General features: G+C 37.8%; 1 protein-coding gene and 1 non-coding gene across 3 annotated transcripts; one reads left to right on the top strand and one right to left on the bottom strand.

Moving 5' to 3' along the window:
• Positions 1-11,832: 11,832 nt before the first annotated feature.
• Positions 11,833-20,437, bottom strand: LOC119629472 (uncharacterized protein K02A2.6-like). Of its 2 annotated transcripts, XM_062672149.1 has the most exons (3): positions 13,096-20,437; positions 12,954-13,004; positions 11,833-12,856 (listed from the first exon to the last, which is right to left on the bottom strand). In XM_062672149.1, the coding sequence occupies exon 1, from the start codon at positions 20,381-20,383 to the stop codon at positions 16,196-16,198; it is 4,188 nt and encodes a 1,395-aa protein (XP_062528133.1). In that variant the 5' UTR covers positions 20,384-20,437; the 3' UTR covers positions 11,833-12,856; positions 12,954-13,004; positions 13,096-16,195. The 2 variants fall into 2 exon arrangements, with proteins under 2 accessions (XP_062528133.1, XP_037871244.1); XM_038015316.2 differs by having other exon boundaries at positions 11,833-13,004.
• Mir3266 (microRNA mir-3266) lies at positions 20,003-20,133 on the top strand. Its single transcript, NR_107551.1, is given in 1 exon segment — positions 20,003-20,133. It is a non-coding gene; the product is annotated as a microRNA mir-3266 (primary transcript).
• Positions 20,438-21,909: the final 1,472 nt, after the last annotated feature.

Below are 21,909 nucleotides of genomic sequence, written 5' to 3'. Positions count from 1 at the left end.
AGAGAGCAATAAATATGCTGTCAAAAAGAATTTGCCTGGAGACATAACCACTGAAGATATGAAATGTTTCATCGGCATATTGTTGGTTAGTGGTTATTCATGGCTCCCCCGTAGAAGAATGTATTGGGAAAACTCCCCTGATACAAAGAATGAATTGATCAGCTCGGCTATGACTAGGGATAGATTTGACTTTATTTTTCGCCACCTTCATGTCAATGATAATCTGGATTTGCAAGACAAATACACAAAAGTACGCCCCCTAGTTACACTTCTAAATAAAAAGTTCTTAGAGTTTTCTCCTCTTGAAGAGCATTACGGTGTAGATGAGGCCATGATCCCCTACTATGGTAGACATGGCTGCAAACAGCACATAAAAGGTAAACCTATTAGGTACGGGTTCAAAGCTTGGGTTGGTGCTACACGGTTAGGGTATGTTTTATGGATGGAACCATACCAAGGTGCTACAACTATGTGCAATCCAATATATAAAGAATTGGGGCTGGGTGCAAGCGTTGTTCTCACTTTTTGCGATGTGCTGATTTCACGTGGCTTCGACCTTCCTTACCACGTAGTTTTTGATAATTTTTTTACTGGGACGCCCTTGCTGGAAGAGATAACAAAGAAAGGCCTTCGTTGCACTGGGACAGTTCGAGAAAACAGGACATCTAGTTGTCCTCTGATTACATCGAAGTTACTGAAAAAAAAGGAACGTGGTGCTGTCGATTACAGAACGACACATGACAACACGTTCATTATTGCTAAATGGCATGACAATAATATATTCAGTATTGCTTCTAATGCTGTAGGAATAAATCCTAAACAATCTGCCAAATGCTTCTCACAAGTGAAAAGAGAAACATTGTCATAGAAGAACCACATATGGTGTCCATCTATAACAAATATATGGGAGGAGTGGATCGGTCTGATGAAAATATTTCACATTACCGAATTGGTATACGAGGTAAGAAATGGTACATGCCGTTGCTCACACACATAATTGATCTTGCCGAACATAATGCATGGCAGTTATATAAAATAAATCATGGAAAACTGGATCATCTTGGCTTTCGCAGAAGGGTAGCAATTGCTTTGATTGAATCAAACAGAAAAAATGCCAAAAGAGGGCCTAGCCGACCCTCCCATCATGAACATGCTGATAGTCGTAAAGACCAAATGAATCATCTGGTTATTCCTCAATCGAAGCAAACACACTGTCGTCAATGTCACAAAATTTTTTTGACACGTTGCAAGAAATGTGATGTTGGAGTGTGTGTCAAGTGTTTTGAAACATATCATTCATAAATAGTGTTAATCTAGTAAATTACATATAACAATGGGTAATATAATCAATAGTTATCTAATAAACTACACTTTTTGATTACATTCTGTTTTGTCATAAATGGTCTTTTATTTCCTCTTATTATCCTACTGACGGCTGTTTCCCTGAAAGCCTTACACTTAATTTTTTTTTCATAATTTTTTTTATGTTGCATAAGATCTAATAAACTAAATAATGTAACTTTTTTCAAAATTTTCAGAAAATTTTAGTTTCAGGCTTATCTGGGATATAGACTGAGTTAAATGAAGTTTTTAATTCACCTGGACATATTGAAGGCTGTTTTTTGTCAAACCCTTTCAGGATTAATGAGTTTAAAATAGCTTTAGAATCTAGAAAAGATAGTACTCCTAGTCTCGATGACATCCCTTAGAAATTTATTAGTAACTTACACCCTAATGCCCAAATGACTATTAAAAATATATAATTTATTATGGTCCTCTCAAATGATTCCAGATTCATGGAAAACACAGTGTGTTATTCGAGTACTAAAACCTGATAAACCTGAAAATGATTACAATTCTTATAGACCAATATTACTATCATCCTGCGTAGGTAAACTATTTGAATGCATTCTCAAATTGACATTAGAATTTTATAGTGAAATATATAAAATTTTACCTGAACAGCAATTTGGTTTCCGTAGAGGTAAAAGTGCAGCAGAAAACTATATGTCTCTGGTTACAGATATTAAAAATTCTTTTTACAGCCCTTCATACACAGCTTGCGCTTTGCTTGATGTAAGTGGCGCATTTGATAATGTCAATCTCTCTTTACTTATGTCCCTGGCAAAGTCTGTAAATGGATATTTCAATTTTTATATGAACGGTTAATGTTTGTCAAATATAACAATATCCTACATGGACCTAGATAATTTGTGCCTTTATAAACATATTATGTTTATAAAGGCACAATGCAAGGTGCTATAATCTCTCCTTTATTATATGGCATTTACACTTCACATATAAACAGATATTTAGTAGACCCCTCTGTTAAGTGCCTGTTGTTTGCTGATGATATTGTTGTATATAGTGAAAATAAAGAAGTTAATAAGGCCATAGACGATCTATAGCAATAAATTCCTCCTTACGATACTGATTGTTGAACGCAACAATAAGAGATTTCTCAGCCTTCAGCATAAGACTTGTGATACGTGCAATGTAGTTAATCTCCTTTTTCTTAATGGACAAATTATAAAGTTGGCCGATACAGCTAACAACATCATAGCGATTTTCTGGTATACCACGGATCTACACATTATTCGCACGGGCCCACTGGTCCCGGTCTTGTAGCTTAGTGTTCAACCTAGTCATTTCATCACGAAGAGCAGGAACCTCACTGCCAATCTTTTCAACTTTACATATCCTAGAGTTCAAGTCCTTCACCGTGCTCGAGAGATCACTAATGAGTTGATATGCTGAGATCACCTATTTCAGTCTTGATTCTCTTGATGTCTTCAACCACCGTTGCTAACGGAGCCAGTCGAGATAGGATTTGATTGAGTTGTTCCTGTATTGAGTCATGGGGCCCTTTACACTTCAGGTACCGCAGTGACAAGTTCCGGAAGAATCCAAAAAGTAGACGTTAAAGGAAAGAGATCTTCCGGTGTCTTACTTAATATGGGTGTTCCTCAGGGTTCCATATTGGGTCCCTCCTTATTTCTTGTGTATATCAATGATTTACCAAAGTTTATTGAAACCCGTCACGAGGTCGTATTATTCGCTGATGATACATCCTTATTGTTTAAAATTAAACGACAATTGGAAGATTATGACGAATGTGAATGATGCTATCTCGCGCGTGGTACATTGGTTTAGTGTTAATAATCTGTTATTAAATAACAAAAAAACAAAATGTATAAAATTTACCACACCTAATGTTATACAAGTAGACACTAATATCATTGTAAGTGGAGAGACACTGGAGCTTGTTGATTCGACAGTTTTTCTTGGTATAACAGTTGATTACAGGCTGCAGTGGGGTCCTCACATATGCAAGTTAGCGAATAGACTTAATTCTGCAGCGTTTGCGGTAAAAAAAATACGAACGTATACTGATGAAGATACGGCACGTCTAGTTTATTTCAGTTATTTTCTAGTGTTATGTCCTATGGCATTTTGCTATGGGGCAATGCTGCCGATGTCGAAACGATTTTCATCCTGCAGAAGAGGGCTATTCGTGCTATTTATAATATGCACCCGAGGGAATCCTTGAGGGACAAGTTTAAGGAAATTAAAATTCTAACTTTAGCGTCCCAATACATTTTTGAAAATTTATTGTACGTGCGTAAAAACATTGTAGAATTCCCCAGAGTCTGCGATTTGCATAATGTGAACACTAGGAACAAACATAGGCTTGCGTTGCCGGCGGCTCGAATTAAGAAAATAAGCAATTCTTTCAGGGGGCTGGGTGTACAACTTTTCAACAAGATCCCACAAAACGTTCAACTACTACCTGTTCATAGATTTAAGAAAACTGTCAAGGAACGTTTGTGCAACAAGGCATATTATAAAGTTAAGGATTTTTTACTAGATGGCACTACGTGGGAATGAGGCGTTCGCTCCTGGCCTTTTCATTTTTCATTATTATAATATTTTTTTTAATTGAATGTTTTGACTTGTTTTTTCCTTTGTTGTAAATATTTTATTTATTTTAAAAAAAAGTTAATATTTGAGAAAAAACAAAAAAAAAAGCCCGCTGAGTTTATTTCGCCGGTTCTTCTCAGGACTGTGGCTTTTTTGGAACCGGTGGTAGAGTTAACATTTTCTTTTACATTTTGACATTCAACAAGTGTGTTTTTGATGACATCCAAGTTGAAATAAATGATTTTGAATTTGAATTTGAATTCCGCGTGAGGTAGCAGGCATCGGTGAGGTAGGAGGCATCGGTGAGGTAGGAGGCATCGGTGAGGTAGGAGGCATCGGTGAGGCAGCAGGCATTGATGAGGTAGAAGGTGTCGATGAGGAAGAGGGACGATAGTTAGAACTGTCGTGTCCACTGTATGATTGAGTATAATAGGTTATCTGGTTTGTTCCCATGTCTGCTTCAAAAATTATTTTATTTATTGCATTTTTTACATATGCTAAAGTAAAATTATCATATTTTCGCAAATCCTTAACTTAAAACTTAAAATGCCAAAGGCATTTTAAGTTAGTTAAAAGAACTTAAAATGCCAAAGGCATTTTAAGTTCTGTTTTCAAAGTATTGAGGAAGCTGCTAATATTAGAACCAGAAAAAGCTACAAAAGTTGTGTTGACTACAATATACTTATATAACTACTTGCGTAGAGATCAAGATTCCTCGCAAAGGTTCACTCCCCCAGGATCATTCGATGCCGAAGATGAAGGAGTATTCATACCTGGCCGATGGCGTCAAGATACAGAAGTGTCATCAATGCTATCCATTCAAGCTATACCACGGCGAGCATCAACAGATATAAAAGAAATACGTTCACACTTAGGGAGACATTTCATTACAAATGATGCAATTTCTTGGCAGAATAGTTATCAGTAAATACTCACTTCTTCATTTAAAGTACTCGTATCTTGCGTATTTCCTGGATGGTTTCTATCTCCCAGAAAGATAAAGGCTTCGTAGGCGTACCAATTTGAAATATATATTTCACCACGACCTTCAATAAAATAAATGTTTAAATCAGAATTATAATGTATAATTTGAAAAATGATTATAAGATATTATAACGTAATTAAAACCCATCTTACTTACGATATTATAATAAAAATGAATGTTATTTAACATAATATTAAACATAATAATAATTAATAAATACATGATCCTATGGTTCGGCTTTTTTTCTCTCTTGACTTTTCCCTCCTGCAAAATCCTAGCAGAGTCCATTTTCTTCTTTAAGTCTGCTATTGGAATGTTCATTTTGTGACTTATATTTCTCCGTGCATCTTCTCTTAGTTCTCTATTGGTGTAATCGGACATTGCGCATCCCAAAGTCGTCTATATTCCCCGTATAGTTGTATTAACTTAAGACATTTAGTCAGTACGCGGCTGTAAGTTGTATTGTCATAGTGATAAACTTTGACAAATAAGAAGTAATATTTAACATCGTTTTTCTCAGTTGTTATGAATGAATATAAAGTTCTTTCTAATGCTAAAAATTCTTTAGAATCAGGTATTCGCCAATTATTTCAGGTATGTAGCGATTTGACTCATCAAAGTCGATAGAGGTAGGTATTACGACGTGCTTTGAGTATGTTTTTTGAATATTTTCATTATGTTCTCTGGTACCGTCAAAGTTTTTAACAAACTTTAATAAAATGTTCAAATCGATTTTCTCTTCACTCTCTGATTTTTGACCTCTCTTCCTAGTCTCTTCCTTTATAGTCATCGTAATAGTTTATCGTGAATTTATTCGATACCGAATTCAGGTGAGCGGATTAGGATAAGAGTTCTCGGAACTGGACAATTGTAGCGATAGCGTGAGGTGTTTGTGGATTATTTGAAAGTTTATTTCACTTTTAGTTTTATGATTTATTTGAATATACACCACCGATGGAATGTGCACATGAATTAACTTACATGTATAAGATGTTCACGAACATGTTATTTTCACTTTTCACTTAATTTGCACTTGCGTTAAATGAGAGATTGCGGCAGAATTCACAACGGCGAATACAGCCGAAATTAGTCTTTGAATTTACAACTTTTGTACACAGTTCACACACGAAGGCGTTTCCCGGATTTTCTTTACTTAAAATCCCTTAAGCTGCCACCAAATCTTAGTAGTGAGAAGGCCGACCTCTTTTTAAAAAAGGATTTATTCGACACTACGCATTATTTATAATGAATAACTAATTATAATAAAAGAATTTGGAGATACTGAGGAAAATTGTTAAACGTCTCACTTCAATGAATATCTGACCCGAACTGAGACTATCTGACCCGAACTGAGACTGATATGTTCTCATGAAATCACTGTGAGAGAGCTTATGATGAGTAAGGTAAGCATTAGTCAATACAGGCTAGGGATATAACAGCACCAAGTACTTATCTAAGGTTGATGGACTCAGTAAAGCGAGGACTAAATAACGTTTTGACGTATCTCGATGACGTCATTATATGTATATACGACATCATTACAAGAACGAACGAACGAAGATAAAATATGTGCTGTAAAGAAATTTCCACTACCTAAAACCCAGAAAGAAATAAAATCATTCTTAGATTTAATAGTTTACTACAGAAAGTTGATTCAAGATTTTGCAAAACTCACAAAATACTTGAAGAAAAACAGCAGACTAGTGTTGACAGATGGATACATATAAGCCTTCGAAAAATGTAAACAGGTATTGATTAATGCACCTGTCTTACAATATCCAGTTTTCGAAAAACCCTTTATCCTTACAACGGACGCCTCCGACGTAGCAACAGGCGCAGTATTGTCTCAAGGACAAACAATACGCACAGAACAAAGATATTCTACAATAGAAAAAGAACTACGAAGCATAATGTGGGCCATAAAATACTTCCGTCCTTATCTGTACGGGAAAAGTTCACCATATATACAGATCACCGTCCACTCACGGATAATGTCCATAAAGGACCCGAACTCAAAACAAACACGATGGCGACTAATACCCGTATCTTTAGACGTTTCGTAAAATAGTTCGAGTTGGGTATTTTTAGTCGACCATTACAATATTCCTCAACTGTCCTCGAGTGAGGTAGAAAGGTGCTATTGCGTCACCACGACAACATCAGTTTGAGGAAAATTTGATCAAGCTAGCATCAAACCTATAGAGTTCTGTAGTTTATGGTCATTGTTTAATGTCAAAGTCAAGCTACCACTGTCTGTTTGACACTAGACGCACCGAACTTGTTTGATGTTTTAGTTCAGAGACTCATAAATACGTGCGCGTGCGGTGAAATAGAAGGTTTTCGTTTTTCTAACCCATGATTAATAATTTAGATTTCGGTTTTTGAATAATAGCTCCTCCAGGAACCCGGCTTTGTATTTTTATTCGCTGTTTCTTTGTTGAATTTGATTGCATCGTCTTTTTGAAGTGCTTTTCCACAACCACCGGTTTATTATTCAGGTAAGTTATGATTGTGGTGTTTTATTTATCAAATAGTTAACTTTAAGTTAACTCAAATATTTAAATATTTTTGTCCTTTATTACTCACTGCCTAAGCAAAGTTTTTTATAGATTTTACGTGAAATTACGATGCAGTAAATTATTTGTCGTTTCAGTTTTTCTATGATGACGTCCAGGCAAGTATTTAGCGAAAGCGAGAAGACTTGCCTACAAGAATTAATTTTAAAATATAATCTGCACAAAACTGCTACCATGACAGCTAGTCAAAACACAAAAAAACTTTTGTGGATACATTTAACAGAAGAATTCAATTCAATTGAATCAAATGCAAAGGTAGATATTAATTTATATTACTTGTATCTGATTTTTACTTGTCTATGGCCCGGTTCCAAAAAATAACGAATCGTCATTGTGTTATAACAACTAATCGTAATCATGCTACCAATACGTAGGCGTATATTAGCGTTCCACAACTATTTTACTTGCCGCGTTACCTACGAGCATCCGTCGGCGCGCTGCTTACTAACGAATCCCTCTGCGTTTCGTTAATGCAAATGATTGTGTCACAAAGATCCTTTAGAAATAAAACTCTTTTCAAAATACATAAGTTTTTATTAGTATTTTTACATAAATATTTTAAAATAATATAAATTAATTGTAATTCATCACATATGTAATTTTATTTGAACATTCACAATTTAAAAACAGTTACTTTAGTTTTAACTGTAAAGTGAACAAAACGCCATGAAGAGACAAAGGAAACGCCAGATGTCGGCCGGACCGCGCCAACCAAAAAAATTGTGTTAGCGTCGTACTTTGTTGTTCGTTTATTTCATTACAAACTAATAAATTATAATGTAAGGGAGATATTCCATGATTCCTAAAATTAAAATAAACTAGTAAATACTATTTTCGTGTAATCACGTGTTAAATAGTTAACTACTTCATAAAATACCAATTAACAGCTGGCATTAAAAATACGAACCTGGTTCCTTTTACCTTTAAAAAAGGATACATTTCACCTAACAGTAATTGCACAGACTGCTTGTCGAGCCGAAATCTTAGTTGAAACTCCTGATTATCGAGCTCTGAATAATAATTGATTCTTGTTTTATACACTCTATTACTTCGCGTATCATCACTTGAATCGTCGCTTGAATTCAGTAACATTAAAACTTCGTTATCACTTTCTGAACTCGACATTTTAAAAGATAAAACACAAACACAAAAATTCCAAAGCACAACCGAACAAAATCGGTAGGTTAAAAAATGCTCTACGCGTGGTAGTTTTGACAGCTCACTGACATTTCTAAAATAATACAGGAACACTACAGACAACAGTCTCCATACAAAACGCAGTACGAACCGTTATGTTAGCCCTCCCATCCGTTAGTAGCAAGTCATCAGTAATTTTAAAAACGAGTCGTTTTTATAGGAACTATTTTGTCCTACGATTCGTAGATATTGTACCGGATCGTAATATAAAACGATTCGTTTTTTGGATATTGGAACCGGGCGTATAAATACCATGCTATTCTTATTTATCATTTGTTTTAGCAAAGTGAGGCCCAGCTCAAGAAGTGCTGGGATAATTTAAAAACACGGAGGAAGCACTTTTTAGCTAATGAAAAGCGTCAGAGAATGAAGACTGGTGGCGGACAGTGTATTCCAAATGAGCCACAGCCTGGTAGCAGCAATGAGACCCTTATTTTTGCTGAGGTTCTACTGGATCAGACTGATGTGGAACTCAGGGGTGTCATTGACAGTGATACCATTTACAGTTCTGAAGGTAAGTGAATCTTAAAAATTTGAGATAAGCGCTTCAATCTCACATGCTCTCTCACAAAAAACAGTAAGAACGTGGTGGCATGGAGGGTCTTTTGATTATTGTTATATATCTATATGAGTTGAACTACATGTATTACTGTGCTAAAAACTAGATAAATAACATGCGTGACAATACCTGATAAAAATTTTCACTCAAGAAACTTTCCTTTACTCCAACTATCACTTTTATTCTACCATACATAATTAAAGATTTTATTGTTTTATTTCTAGATATTGCAATGGAGCTTGAATCATCAGTTCCAGCAGCAGCGCAACCACAACAGAATGATGAAGTTCTGAGTGTAAGCTGTGCAAGATCATCAGCTGAAGAATGTATGTATATTTTTAGTAATTATCTATATTAATTAGTTAGGGTAAAGCAGTTTGATGAAAATCAAAATATTGGCACAGTTGGAAAATTAAAATGCATATATTTTTACAGACCAAAGTGTGAACACTCATATGCATCTTATGGGGTCCCATCTTACAGTTTGTGGTGGAGCTTAATCACAAGGTAAATATTCTTTAAATAAAGTTTATAATATAAATTATCTAAATGAGTGCAGGTTTCTTAAAACAAATTTGTACTAATAAATATTTCTATTGATTATAATGAAACAGTAACCATGTGATGACAAAATACTTTATGAACCCAACATGTGCAAGAGCTAATAAAAAAACCTTGATACAATTTTTTATAATTGACAGCTATTCAAATTTTTAACAAAAAGTAGGTAAAGTAATTAGGGTTTCTTTATGCATACTTAGAAACATAAAACGCCTTCTTTGTTACATAATGGTAACCTTTTTTTTTGCTTCTCTGGGTAGATAAAAAAAGAAATGCACAAAGTACATCCATGCACATGGTGGATATATAATTGCTTTCATATGTTTGAATGCAGTGAGGTTTTCCAAACAATTCTGATTGATCTTTGTTGTATGCATACCTTACAAATCATTGATTGGACTAGAGCACAAGTTCATTACTTAATAATAAACGCAAGTAATGTGTAGAACTATTGATCTTGTATTTTTTCAGGAAACGTTGCAGGCACCACGCCTATGCATTACACTCTATCATGTCGTGACACCCCACAACGTCGTGACACTCCACCATGTCGCGACACCCCAGCACGTCGTGACGCTCCTACAAGTCGTGACACTCCACCACGTCGTGACACTCCACCATGTAGCTACACCCCAGCACGTCGTGACACTCCACCATGTCATGACACTCCACCACGACGTGACACTCCACCACGTCGTGACACTCCACCACGTCGTGACACTCCACCAAGTCGTGACACTCCACCCAGTCGTGACACTCCACCCAGTCGTGACACTCCACCAAGTCGTGACACTCCACCAAGCCGTGACACTCCACCAAGTCGTGACACTCCACCAAGTCGTGACACTCCACCAAGTCGTGACACTCCACCAAGTCGTGACACTCCACCACGTCGTGACACTCCACCACGTCGTGACACTCCACCGCGTCGTTCTGGGTCCCGGCAGACTGACTGTGGTGCAGCCTCATTAGGAGGTAAGTTAAAAATGTAAAAAAAATTTCAATTCGAAAATGTCAGAACAACCTTGAGAGTGTATAAAAACAAAAATACAAATTTTGTTGTTGGCCTACATTTGATGCAGATATCACATACCCGATCCTGTGGACTGAATGGTAAACAGTCGACGTTGCCTTAAGCACGTCATTACGAATCCTCCCGACCCATTAACGGTTCTTTTAGGCACCACAAGCACCGGTCATTGTCCTTGCTGAACCCGTCGCTTGCGACGAAGGGCTCGACGATCGAATTAACCCATAGACAGCCCACTGAGTTTCTCGCTGGATCTTCTCAGTGAGTCGCGTTTCCGATCCGGTTGTAGATTCTGCGAAGATCTTGCTAGGGCCAGTGTTAGCAACACACCCGGCTTGAGCACCATGAGCTCACCTACACTTCAAGGAGAAGCCTCTCAAGGCTATCAACATAGGTAGGAAGAAAAAAGAAGATATCAGTGAACAAACATAAAAAAAAATACATAAAAGTTGTGTCACAAATAATGCAATTTGTAAATCTAATCTAAATATATCAATATCTTTTTATAACTTCACTTTAATTGTATTGAATCAGATGAATTGACTATCACATTTTACTCAGTCTAATTAATAATTCGACTATAGTAGCTCAATCCAATTGTGGGATTTGAAACCACCCATTAATACCTTAATTACCACTAAAGCTATCATCACTTCAAAATCATAAATATACATTATGTAGATTACTAAAATGTTACAAATATAGATGTATAACAATTTATTTAATAGCATTTTAAAGCATTTTATTTAATTACAGGAGGGAATGTGCGCACCAGGGTAATTCAGGAGGAATTTAATTTTAGAAAAGAATCCTATGAAAAGAAAGAGAGAAGAGAAGACGAACTCTTTCAATTCCAAAAAAAGGAAAGAGAGTGGATGATGAAGGCAGCAGAAGAAGTATATCTAAAAGCGAAGGCTGAGAGGGAAGCTGCAGAGGATATTAAAAAATATAATCAGGCTAAAAGAGAGTGTAGTGAAAAATAATTTAAATAAATAACTCATAATCACATTGACTTTATTTATTAGATAGTTAGCAAAATATGACTCTTATGTAGATAAATAAAATAAGGAGTTTCAAAAGTCTAACCTCGTACTATTTACTTTTTTAGTAAAAAAATTATCAAAATTAACAAAATCAAATTTAATCATTCATCTTCAAAATAAATAATACTATCTGCATTACAATAACGGTGCTCGCTGCTCGGTTCCAACTTATATACCCATATTAGCCGGACAACTGATAACTGTTAGGGTAAACATGTTCTTGAGTCGAAACTGTGAAGTGGTGGAGTGATGATCTGTGCAGGGTGGCTGGCAAGAGCTGGATGAGGGAAGCCGAGGATTGTGCTCAGTGGCGAGCAATTGGAGAGGCCTATGTTCAGCAGTGGACTGCTGTAGGTTGATGATACCCATATGAGAATTTTTAACTGAAATGCCTAGAAATAAAAGCCGATCTTATAATACTCCCTCTGGAAGAGTCCTGAGTATTAGGTACTGGGACATTTTCTAGCTCAATTTCAGGGTTCAGCTCAGGTTCATTGGTCATTAAACAAACGTTGTGTAGGACAGCACAAGAGACTATAATATTACATGTATTTGGTGTACTGTTTTGTAATTTTCTACACAAACAAGCAAAGCGTCTCTTTAATACACCATTTACACGTTCTATAATGTTTCTCGTTATTAGATGTGCTCGATTGTATCTGTGTTCTGGGTCTGTTTGAGGATTGAGTACAGGAGTGTACATAAAGCCAGTCTGCGCATAACCACTGTCTCCGACAAGAATGCCAACTAAATCGCCTTCTTCAAATCTCAAACAGCATCTGCTGTTGTTAAATATGCGCGAATCATGCACAGATCCAGGCCATCGCACAACAATGTCGTATATTTCCATTTGCGGTCCACATATTATTTGGACATTGATAGAAAACCAGCCTTTTCTATTACGAAAGATTTCTCCCCTTGCTCTGGATGGATTTTTTATTGGAATGTGTGTGCAATCAATACATCCAATTACACCTGGAAACCCTGCAATTCGGTAGAATTTTCTTTTAGTTTCATTTAATGCAGGGAATTTAATAAATTGCCTGGATTTCAAAGCCAATCTCTTAGAAATGTTTGCTACCGTTTTTGATACTACGGATTGAGAAATTTTGTGCAAGTCGCCACAAACAATCTGAAAAATAACCATACCACATGAAACCAAATGAAAGTTATAAATTATAAATATTCTATTATGTAGACACAAAAGCACATTATGCACGAACCTGAAAATTGCCTGTTGCGTAAAATCTCAAAGCAATTAGCACTTGTAATATCGGCGTTAAAGGTAGTCCACGATCGTTTTCATTAATGTTGTTAGTCAACAAAGGCAGCAAAATATGCACAACCGAATCTTTGCTAAGCCGGTAATGTTTTCGGAATTCGTCGTCATCGTAAACTTCCAACGGGTTATCTGCATCTCTCAAATACCTTCGTGACGGATAATTATACACTCTGCTATCAAAAATATAGTTAATAAATTCTTCAAAACTGCTCTCAGAAGTCATCTTGTATTAAACGCTGTTTTGAGGAACGTTCAAGGTACGTCGCGACGTACCTTGACTTGACAGTTCGCTCACTTCACTCCGGTTAGGAAAATTTTCCAAGGGCGTTTGAGTGGAGTTTATTTTTACGACTAATCATACCAAAACGCGCGTTGGAGGTTGAGTCGAGTCGAGTTAAGCTCGTGTGAACGACTAAAGATACGGGTGTAAGATTAGCAGAGTATAACTTCGATGTACAATTTAAAAAAGGAAAAGCCAACACTAATGTGGACGCACTATCCAGAGTAGAAATAATACACACACATAATATAAAGGTACACGTAGCAACACAAAGAAGTTAAACGAACTACAACTTTAACTTTTTAGCGCTTTGTAATCAGATAGCGTTCATAACATCATGATTGTTTAACTTTGGTAATTAGGATTAGATGACAATATAATGTTAATGTCACCGGTGACCCCATGGCGTTTAACGTGTTAAGTCATTGTTGGTCTAAATACTACGTACAATATTTTATGTGTACAGGAGGCATAATATTACTATTTATGTTTTAGATTGACAATCTCATCCAATAGGTCAAAAAAGATGATAGAACTTGTTGAGGTACGAGACAAAGAACGAATCGGTGCCATCGATTTCAGTACAGGTAACAATTTCAATTAATTTTAAAAGTTGGATTTGTATTAATCTTATTTATTTTATTACTATTAAAATACGTTTTTTTTGTTCTAGATGTTAGCTAATATAACAAACAAGCCCGAAAATCAGCGTTTCTCAAACTTACAGGTATATTTTAAAGATTCGTAATCCGCTTCAATCAGCAATGAAAACCACATTCATACATACGTCAGGCGTCTACGATTGTACTGGTGAAAGACATTCAAAACCTGAAAATAGCGATGTCGATTTAAGTGATCAAGACCCAACATACAAAGTTCCGTCTCAAAATAAAAGGAAAATACCAGTTTAAGCAAGTCAATCAAAATTCTCTGGAAGTTCCTTGTCTTCTAAGCTTTCTACATCCTCATCATCTTCCAGACCTTCCAATGATAGTTCCTGTGGGTGACTCACATGTATTTATTTATTTTATAATATTTTATTATAATTACACTACCCAACAACACATACATACTTTATTTTATATCAACACATTTATTTATCACACAATCATACAAAACATCATTTACACTAAACAAAATTAAATTCACAAGCAAAGTCGGGCGATAACTGCAGTATAGCGGCGGCGATAATATTTCGCGAGTACATCGGTGCATAGACGAACCGGTCGTCGCATTTTTACCGATCCACCGCCACCAGTCGAAATCTGACTTGCGAGCGCGCATCCCGTGTTATTGTTTTCGTACTACGCCTTTTAATTATTGCTTTTTATTTCGTTTACCTGCTTGTGCTGCCTGAACTATTTCTTGTTACTTTCTCCTTTTATATTTGTGTTCGTCTTAAATAAAAACTTTCTTTGCGTCCATTTGTGTTTTTGTTGCAAAGACTTTATAATACCAACCCAAGACGACCAAACTGGTGACCCCGACGTGATCTTAAGGCTTCAGCTACTACTAGAGACTCTAACATCTTAATTACCGTATAAAATTTACTCTGATGTCTGACGTATAATTTGCACATCTCTCTCACCAATTCAATACAAGTATTGTATAGGTTACTATCGCCTGACACTCCTGACATAGAGTTGCTGCATACCAATACTGATATAAGATCTGACACTTTATTGTGCATCATAAGTAAATATGGTCTGGGCATTATATACCATTGGTCTGATCCTAGATTCATTGCACATAGCCGATTGGACCACAGGGTCTTAATATTAAATGCTTGACCATCCCACCTGTTACATTTATATGCCTCGTCTAGAAATGTCACAATGGATTTTCCTGCTGACCTGACAGACTGGAGTAATCCCATCTTCTCGACCATAACTGCCAATCTTGTTGCCAGAAGTACTAGTCTTCTCAACGTGTTATCAGGCATTTTAGAAGAGAAGAATTCATGTAATCCTGCTTTTGTACTTTCATGTTCCGGCAGTGTGTTTTGTTCAGTCATATAACCTATTTGTAGCGTAAGATTCCTCTGTATTAGTGACCATGTTTGACTGATCTGGTCATTCTCTTTAGAGTTGATTTTCCTGGCTGGGGTTTGCTAGATGCCGCCAGATGCTAGAACTTCTTGTAACAGCCTGGAACTTCTTGTAACAGCCTGGAACACAGCATGGTCAATTATCAGATCTTGTGCCTTGACACCCTGTCTCCTCAAGGTTTCTATCAAGATTTTATCATCCAATGTGGATTGACCTTCTTCTAGCCTCCGCTTAAAGGAGACAACTTGTGATAGCCTAATTGCTGTATCAAACTTACGTTCGGTGACAATTGATTCTGGAGAGACTAGTGCTACCGTTCTTTGACTCTCGAAGATGGGACATATTGGCTTTGAATGCGCACACATACTAAGATTCGACAAATAACATTGTCAGGTTAATATTTTATATTATCCCTCCACTCACACTGACGGCTAAAACTATAACAAAACTGATAGATTAAAAAGACTGCCAGTTAGGAATGTATAGTAATGTTGTATCGTCTACAGTCTCTGATCTGAAATAATTGTTCCAAGAGGATGCATCAACAACTATGTGTTGTGTTAGCGTGTATGGGGACAAGTGATACTCAAGACGGCCAGTGACACACTAACATTTATTACAAACATAACACTTCCTCCCTTATCAGTTCAAGACACATTAACTATTAAGACACATTAACACTATTAAGACAAACAAAATTACAAGCTACACATTTAATAAAACTGTCTATAATTAACCCTAGGACGGTTACGTTTAGGAAACCTGGGCTCCCTAATATTTTGGGGCTCCAAGCTCGCCTCCTCTGCCTCGAAGAACAGATCCCCTTCTTCAGAGTCTTCAGACTGCGCGGGTCGACGCACTCCTCGCGTGACAGTTACGTGACTCGGTTCCGGTGACTCCCGATTCGGCTGATTGTCACATGCACTAGAGATTCCAATGCGGCCGCTCTCCTCTTCCCTCTCCTCAGTTGCACTCTCTTCGTCGTGTGTGTGAGGTCCGATGCCGCTACTATCATCACAAGGCGACGACATCATCCCCGTTGCCGGACTAGCAACGGTTGGAGCAATAGAACCGCTCAAGTCATCCGCCCAGGTTTGACTGGCACCACATTTGGTTTTGCACGAAAACAGCTGTTCAGAGTGCCTCTTGAGTTGTATTGAAGATTTAAAGTCTTTTACAATGTATACGTTTTTACCAATTCTCTTTAATATCACACCTTTACACCACGTATATTTATTATTAACAAGATATTTTTTGTACATAATTACTTGGCCTAGCTCAAAATTTCTGACTTTCCCTCCTTTTGTTTTACTTTGCGTACACTGTTTAGATAAAACATAATCAGTCAACGAAGCAGATGAAGGCGACGGTGGCGAACGCGGGTTCATTAAATCTAAACGTGAACGTAATTTGCGACCAAACACTAACTGTGCCGGAGACATTCCTGTTGTCGAGTGAACCGAGTTTCTATAATCGAAAACGTATTTGTATAGTCGCAGTTTGTTTTCCCTAGCATTTGTACTACTCAACAAACAAGTTTTGATACCCCTTTTTACTATTTTCACATAAGCTTCGGCTTGTCCGTTGCTTGCCGGATGGTATGCCGGCGAAGTAATATGAGATATACCGTTTAGTGTACAAAAATTAAGAAACTCCTGAGAACAAAAATTAGTACCGTTATCCGTAACTACCGTATGAGGCAATCCGTATCTGGACATGTACTCATACATTCTTTCAATGACCGCACTAGTAGTTGTGGAAGCCATCTCGTACACCTCAAGCCACTTGGAGTACGCGTCTACTAGGACCAGGTACATCCGACCATTCAGCGGACCTAGAAAGTCTAAGTGTACACGGTAAAAGGGTTGTGGGGGGTATTCCCACGGGCACACCGGAGTGCGCGGCGGAGTCGGTCGTAGCTGCATACACACCTCACATGAGCTAATCATATTTTCTAAGGCGTCGTCTAAGCCTGGAAACCAACATCGAGATCGAGCTTCAGCCTTTGTTTTAACTATGCCCATGTGTGAGGTATGCAACTCTGTTAAAATACGGTGACGCAAACTTCCTGGTATCACCACTTTATGGCCCCTCATAACGCAACCATTTTCAACGGACAGTTGCAATCTACATAAGTAGTAAGGCTTAACTTCTGCGTTGATAATTTTTTTAGGCCATCCGTTTTGAATATATTTGATGACTTCACGTAATATGCTATCATTGCTGGTTGCGTTACGTAATTCAGTCACCGATATCGGGAGTGCGCCTTGCACTGCGAAGCAAACATAAGAGGCGCTGTCGAACGCATCGACATCGACCGCTCCCGCTCCGCGCCTGGTCCCCCCGCCTCGACCACCGCACGCGCCCGCGCCGGCCGGTAGACTCGCACGAGACAGATAGTCCGCACTATTATCTGCACTCTTCACGTACTCGATTACATAATAATAATTATAACCACTAAGAAAAATTGCATATCTTTGAAGTCTGTTTGCCGAGACTTCTGGGATGCCTCGTTGTGGGCCAAATATTGAGAGCAGCGGTTTGTGGTCCGTCCTTAGTATAAATGGATTTGACCTGCCGTACAAATATTGATGAAATCGACGAACACCAAATATAATCGCGGTTGCTTCCTTTTGGATTTGTGAGTACCTTTTCTCGGCGTCGTTGAGCGTGCGCGAAGCGAAAGAGATAGGTTTTTCCTGGCCATCGGAACTCACCTGTGATAGAATAGCACCTACTCCATTGGGCGACGCGTCTACAGTGAGAATTATATTTGCATTAGGATTAAAATGGGCCAATACATTATCGGATGCTAACAATTTCTTTATTTCATTAAACGCCTTATCATGTAACTTAGACCAACGCCACTTTGTTTCTTTTTTTAAAAGTTCGTATAATGGCCCGAGAATACAAGATGCATTCGGTACAAAATTTCTATAATAATTTACTAAGCCTAAGAAAGATCGTAGTTGACTAACATTCGTAGGCGCCGGTGCCTTTAATATTGCTTCTATTTTATCGGGTGATTTTCTTAGCCCCTCTTTATTAATGGTAGACCCTAAATAATTAATCTCATCTTGAAAGAACTGACATTTAGACTTTTGTAGAACAAATCCTGCGTCTTGCAACCGTTGTAGGACCTGATGCAGTCTCTCAAGATGTTCAGAGTCATTGCGACCCGTTATGAGCACATCGTCCAATAAACACAGCGTGCCGTCCAGGCCCGCTAGCACTGTATCCATGGCTCGCTGGAAAATTGATGGCCCACTAGCTAACCCGAATACCAAACGCGTATACGCGAATATCCCTTTATGCGTATTGATACAAGTTACCTTTTGGGATTCTTCATCCAGACAAAACTGTCCGTAGGCCATTGACAAATCTAATTTAGTAAATTTCTGGCCTCCGTATAGTTTAGAAAACAACTCGTTTACGGTAGGCAACGGATACTGTTCCACAACTAACTGCTTGTTTATAGTTACAGAGTAGTCCGCGCAGATACGGACCGAACCGTCACGTTTCAGTACCGGAACTATTGGTGACGCGTAGTCGGAATGCTCGACTGGTCGGAGTACTCCCAGTCCCACTAAACGGTTTATCTCTTTTTCTACTTTTTCACGCAGAGCAAATGCGACCGGCCGTGGTTTAAAAAATATAGTATGAGCATTTTCTTTTAATCTCAAATTAACTTTATATTTGTTGAATTGACCTAGCTTGTCCGAGAACACGGCGGGATATTGTTCCTGTATTAATTTCAACGTGTCTCGGGTAGTGGCACATTTATATACGGGCGCTAGCTGCAGTTCAAATTGCGCGATGAAGTCGCGGCCCAGTAAAGATGGTCCACCGTCGCGCACCACGTACACGTCGAGCTGGCGCGTGCGACCCCGCCACTCCACTAACAACTGAGCGCGACCGGCGCAACCTAACACGTCACCGGAGTAACTTAATAACTTCTTATTTGTGCTTAATAAGGGAATGTTTTTAAAATGTTCGTTATATGTATCGTGGGACATAACGGTAACAGCTGACCCACTATCAATCTCAAAGTTAATTTTAATACCATTGACACACACGGCTTCGATTAATGGTTCACCTCGAAAAGATCGAATGTTATAAACTTTACCGTCGTCATCGTCACCTCCATCGTTCTCCTCCGTTACAACATAACTGACTCTTTTGCACATTCTACGCAAATGCCCTTTTTCGTTGCACTTCCTACAAGTGTAACTCGCAAAACGACACTCCGCGGCTTTGTGATTCGAATAACCACACACGGAACACTTCACTTTTGCACTTTGAGGTACACTAGTCGGAGAACGTTTGCCTATTTTGTACAGCTCTGTAACGACAGCCTCGGTAGCAGCGCTTGCAGCAGCAGCCGAGCGGGCGCTGCGCAAGCTCTCGGTCAGCTCCACAGCCCTGGCGAAGGTCAACCCGGCCAGCTCCTGCACGTACATTTTTTCTTTCTCCACGCCCGGCAGCATACCCATAATGAATCGATCTCTTAATGCTTCTTCTACATTGCTGAAGTTACATTGGGAAGTGAGACCTCGTAGCCTCGCAGCCCACTGTGATGGTGACTCCTGGGGTAGTTGTGTGGCGGCATAAAAATGATGACGCTCGCCAAAGCCCACTGATTTTGGAGTGAAATGATTATCCAAGGCACTAACTATGTCTTCGTATGGTACTTCTTGAACTTCTTTAGGCAACACGAGATCAGCTGCCAGTTTGTAGGTAGATTCGCTGAGTGTGCTAAGCAATATGGCCCGTCTTTTGACTCCTGCTGGATCTTTCACCACGTTAATGTCGTTCGCGATGAACCACTGTGTGAGTCTGCATCTCCAAGTCTTCCAAGTTTGCGAGTTATGATCGAAATTAATTAAATTTCCGAAAGACATTTTTTATTTTATTTTAGTGTGGGTACCTCGTCGCCAATGTTGTGTTAGCGTGTATGGGGACAAGTGATACTCAAGACGGCCAGTGACACACTCACATTTATTTCAAACATAACAATAACTAAACACAATCAATTTATTCGACACAATGATTGATTTTATAATCGGAACAATTAATTTGTTAATTATCATAGACTTGCGTCGACATATATAATTTTTTATTATTATTATTGTTACTCGATCGGTCGTCTTAATAGTTAATTTAGTGCTTAATAATTTATTATTTTGTTTAAGTTAGTTGATTTGATTAGAAAGATTTATTCTTTTTATTGAAAAAGTACTATTTATATATTTAACTGTATATTATAGTGAGGGGTAGGTCTCAGGGTATTATTTAATAAAACTATGGGTTAGTCACTAATATCAATTGTCTAATTCTAGTCTTGTTACACACACAATTTACGATATAAAACAATAATTACATTATGACGCGGGCGCACGCAACTCACACTTAAAACGGAAGCGCCCGGAAATAATCATAATTATCTGTCAAAAGACGGATATAGATAATAAAACTATGTATAGGTAGTGAGCGAGCATACGGCCGCGAGAGTGACGTACAGGTAGGTCGCTTTGCTATAATATTGTTTTTGCATGTAAATATATTATGTGAACACTTCAGTGCCCCAGGAGGTCGCAGTGTGCAAGAAAACATCTAATGCCAGAGTTCTTTATTCTCAATATATTGTTTATTCATAAGCATACTTTTATATGTGTCTTACATAATTGGTCTCGTAGATGGGTTATCGAATTGGGTAGTTTATTGTAGAATTTTATGAAATTACCTACAAAAGACTTTTAATGTAATTAGTTAATACTTCAATGCCCTAAGAGGTCACATAGTGCAAGAGAATATTATTCTCATTGTATTAGTTCTATATATTAAACATGATTAAATAGTACAGTTTTATTTAATTTTTGTCTTCGGCCATGTTTGTTTCCTACAATATTTAATGTCAATTTTTTTCCTTCGTCGCAAGCGACGGGTTCGATGAAGACGGTGACCGGTGCTTGTGGTACCTACAAGCACCGTTAATGAATCAGGAGGATCCGTAATGACGTGTTTTAGGCGATTTTTTCATACGAAGCCTTTCTGAGTAATAAATATTTATCAGCGATACATTTTATGAGTTCGACATCATGTCTGTTCTCACAATTAATCGACTTAACGGGATGAGGTGGATAAATTAACGCATGTAATTTTTCATAATATGTTGAGTAATCATGACTTTAATCTTATTTTTTTGTAGTATAATACAAGATTTGACTGCCAATGTCAAAAATATTTTTTCGGCATAAACTATTGCCTCAGAAACTAATTTGGAAACATACTTTAAACCGCCTCTGTCGATAAAGCAAGTAAATGAGGATTCTTTATTAACATCTATAGCGTAACTATGGTCTTCGGCTTGTTGTTTTGTTAAAAGTATGTGCATGCAATGGTGTTGGGTACGCAGCACGTCACCCGT

The sequence above is a fragment of the Bombyx mori genome, chromosome 14 (assembly GCF_030269925.1).
Source record: "Bombyx mori chromosome 14, ASM3026992v2".
Taxonomy (NCBI): Eukaryota; Metazoa; Arthropoda; class Insecta; order Lepidoptera; family Bombycidae; genus Bombyx; species Bombyx mori.
This window is presented reverse-complemented; position numbering and strand designations above follow the sequence as displayed.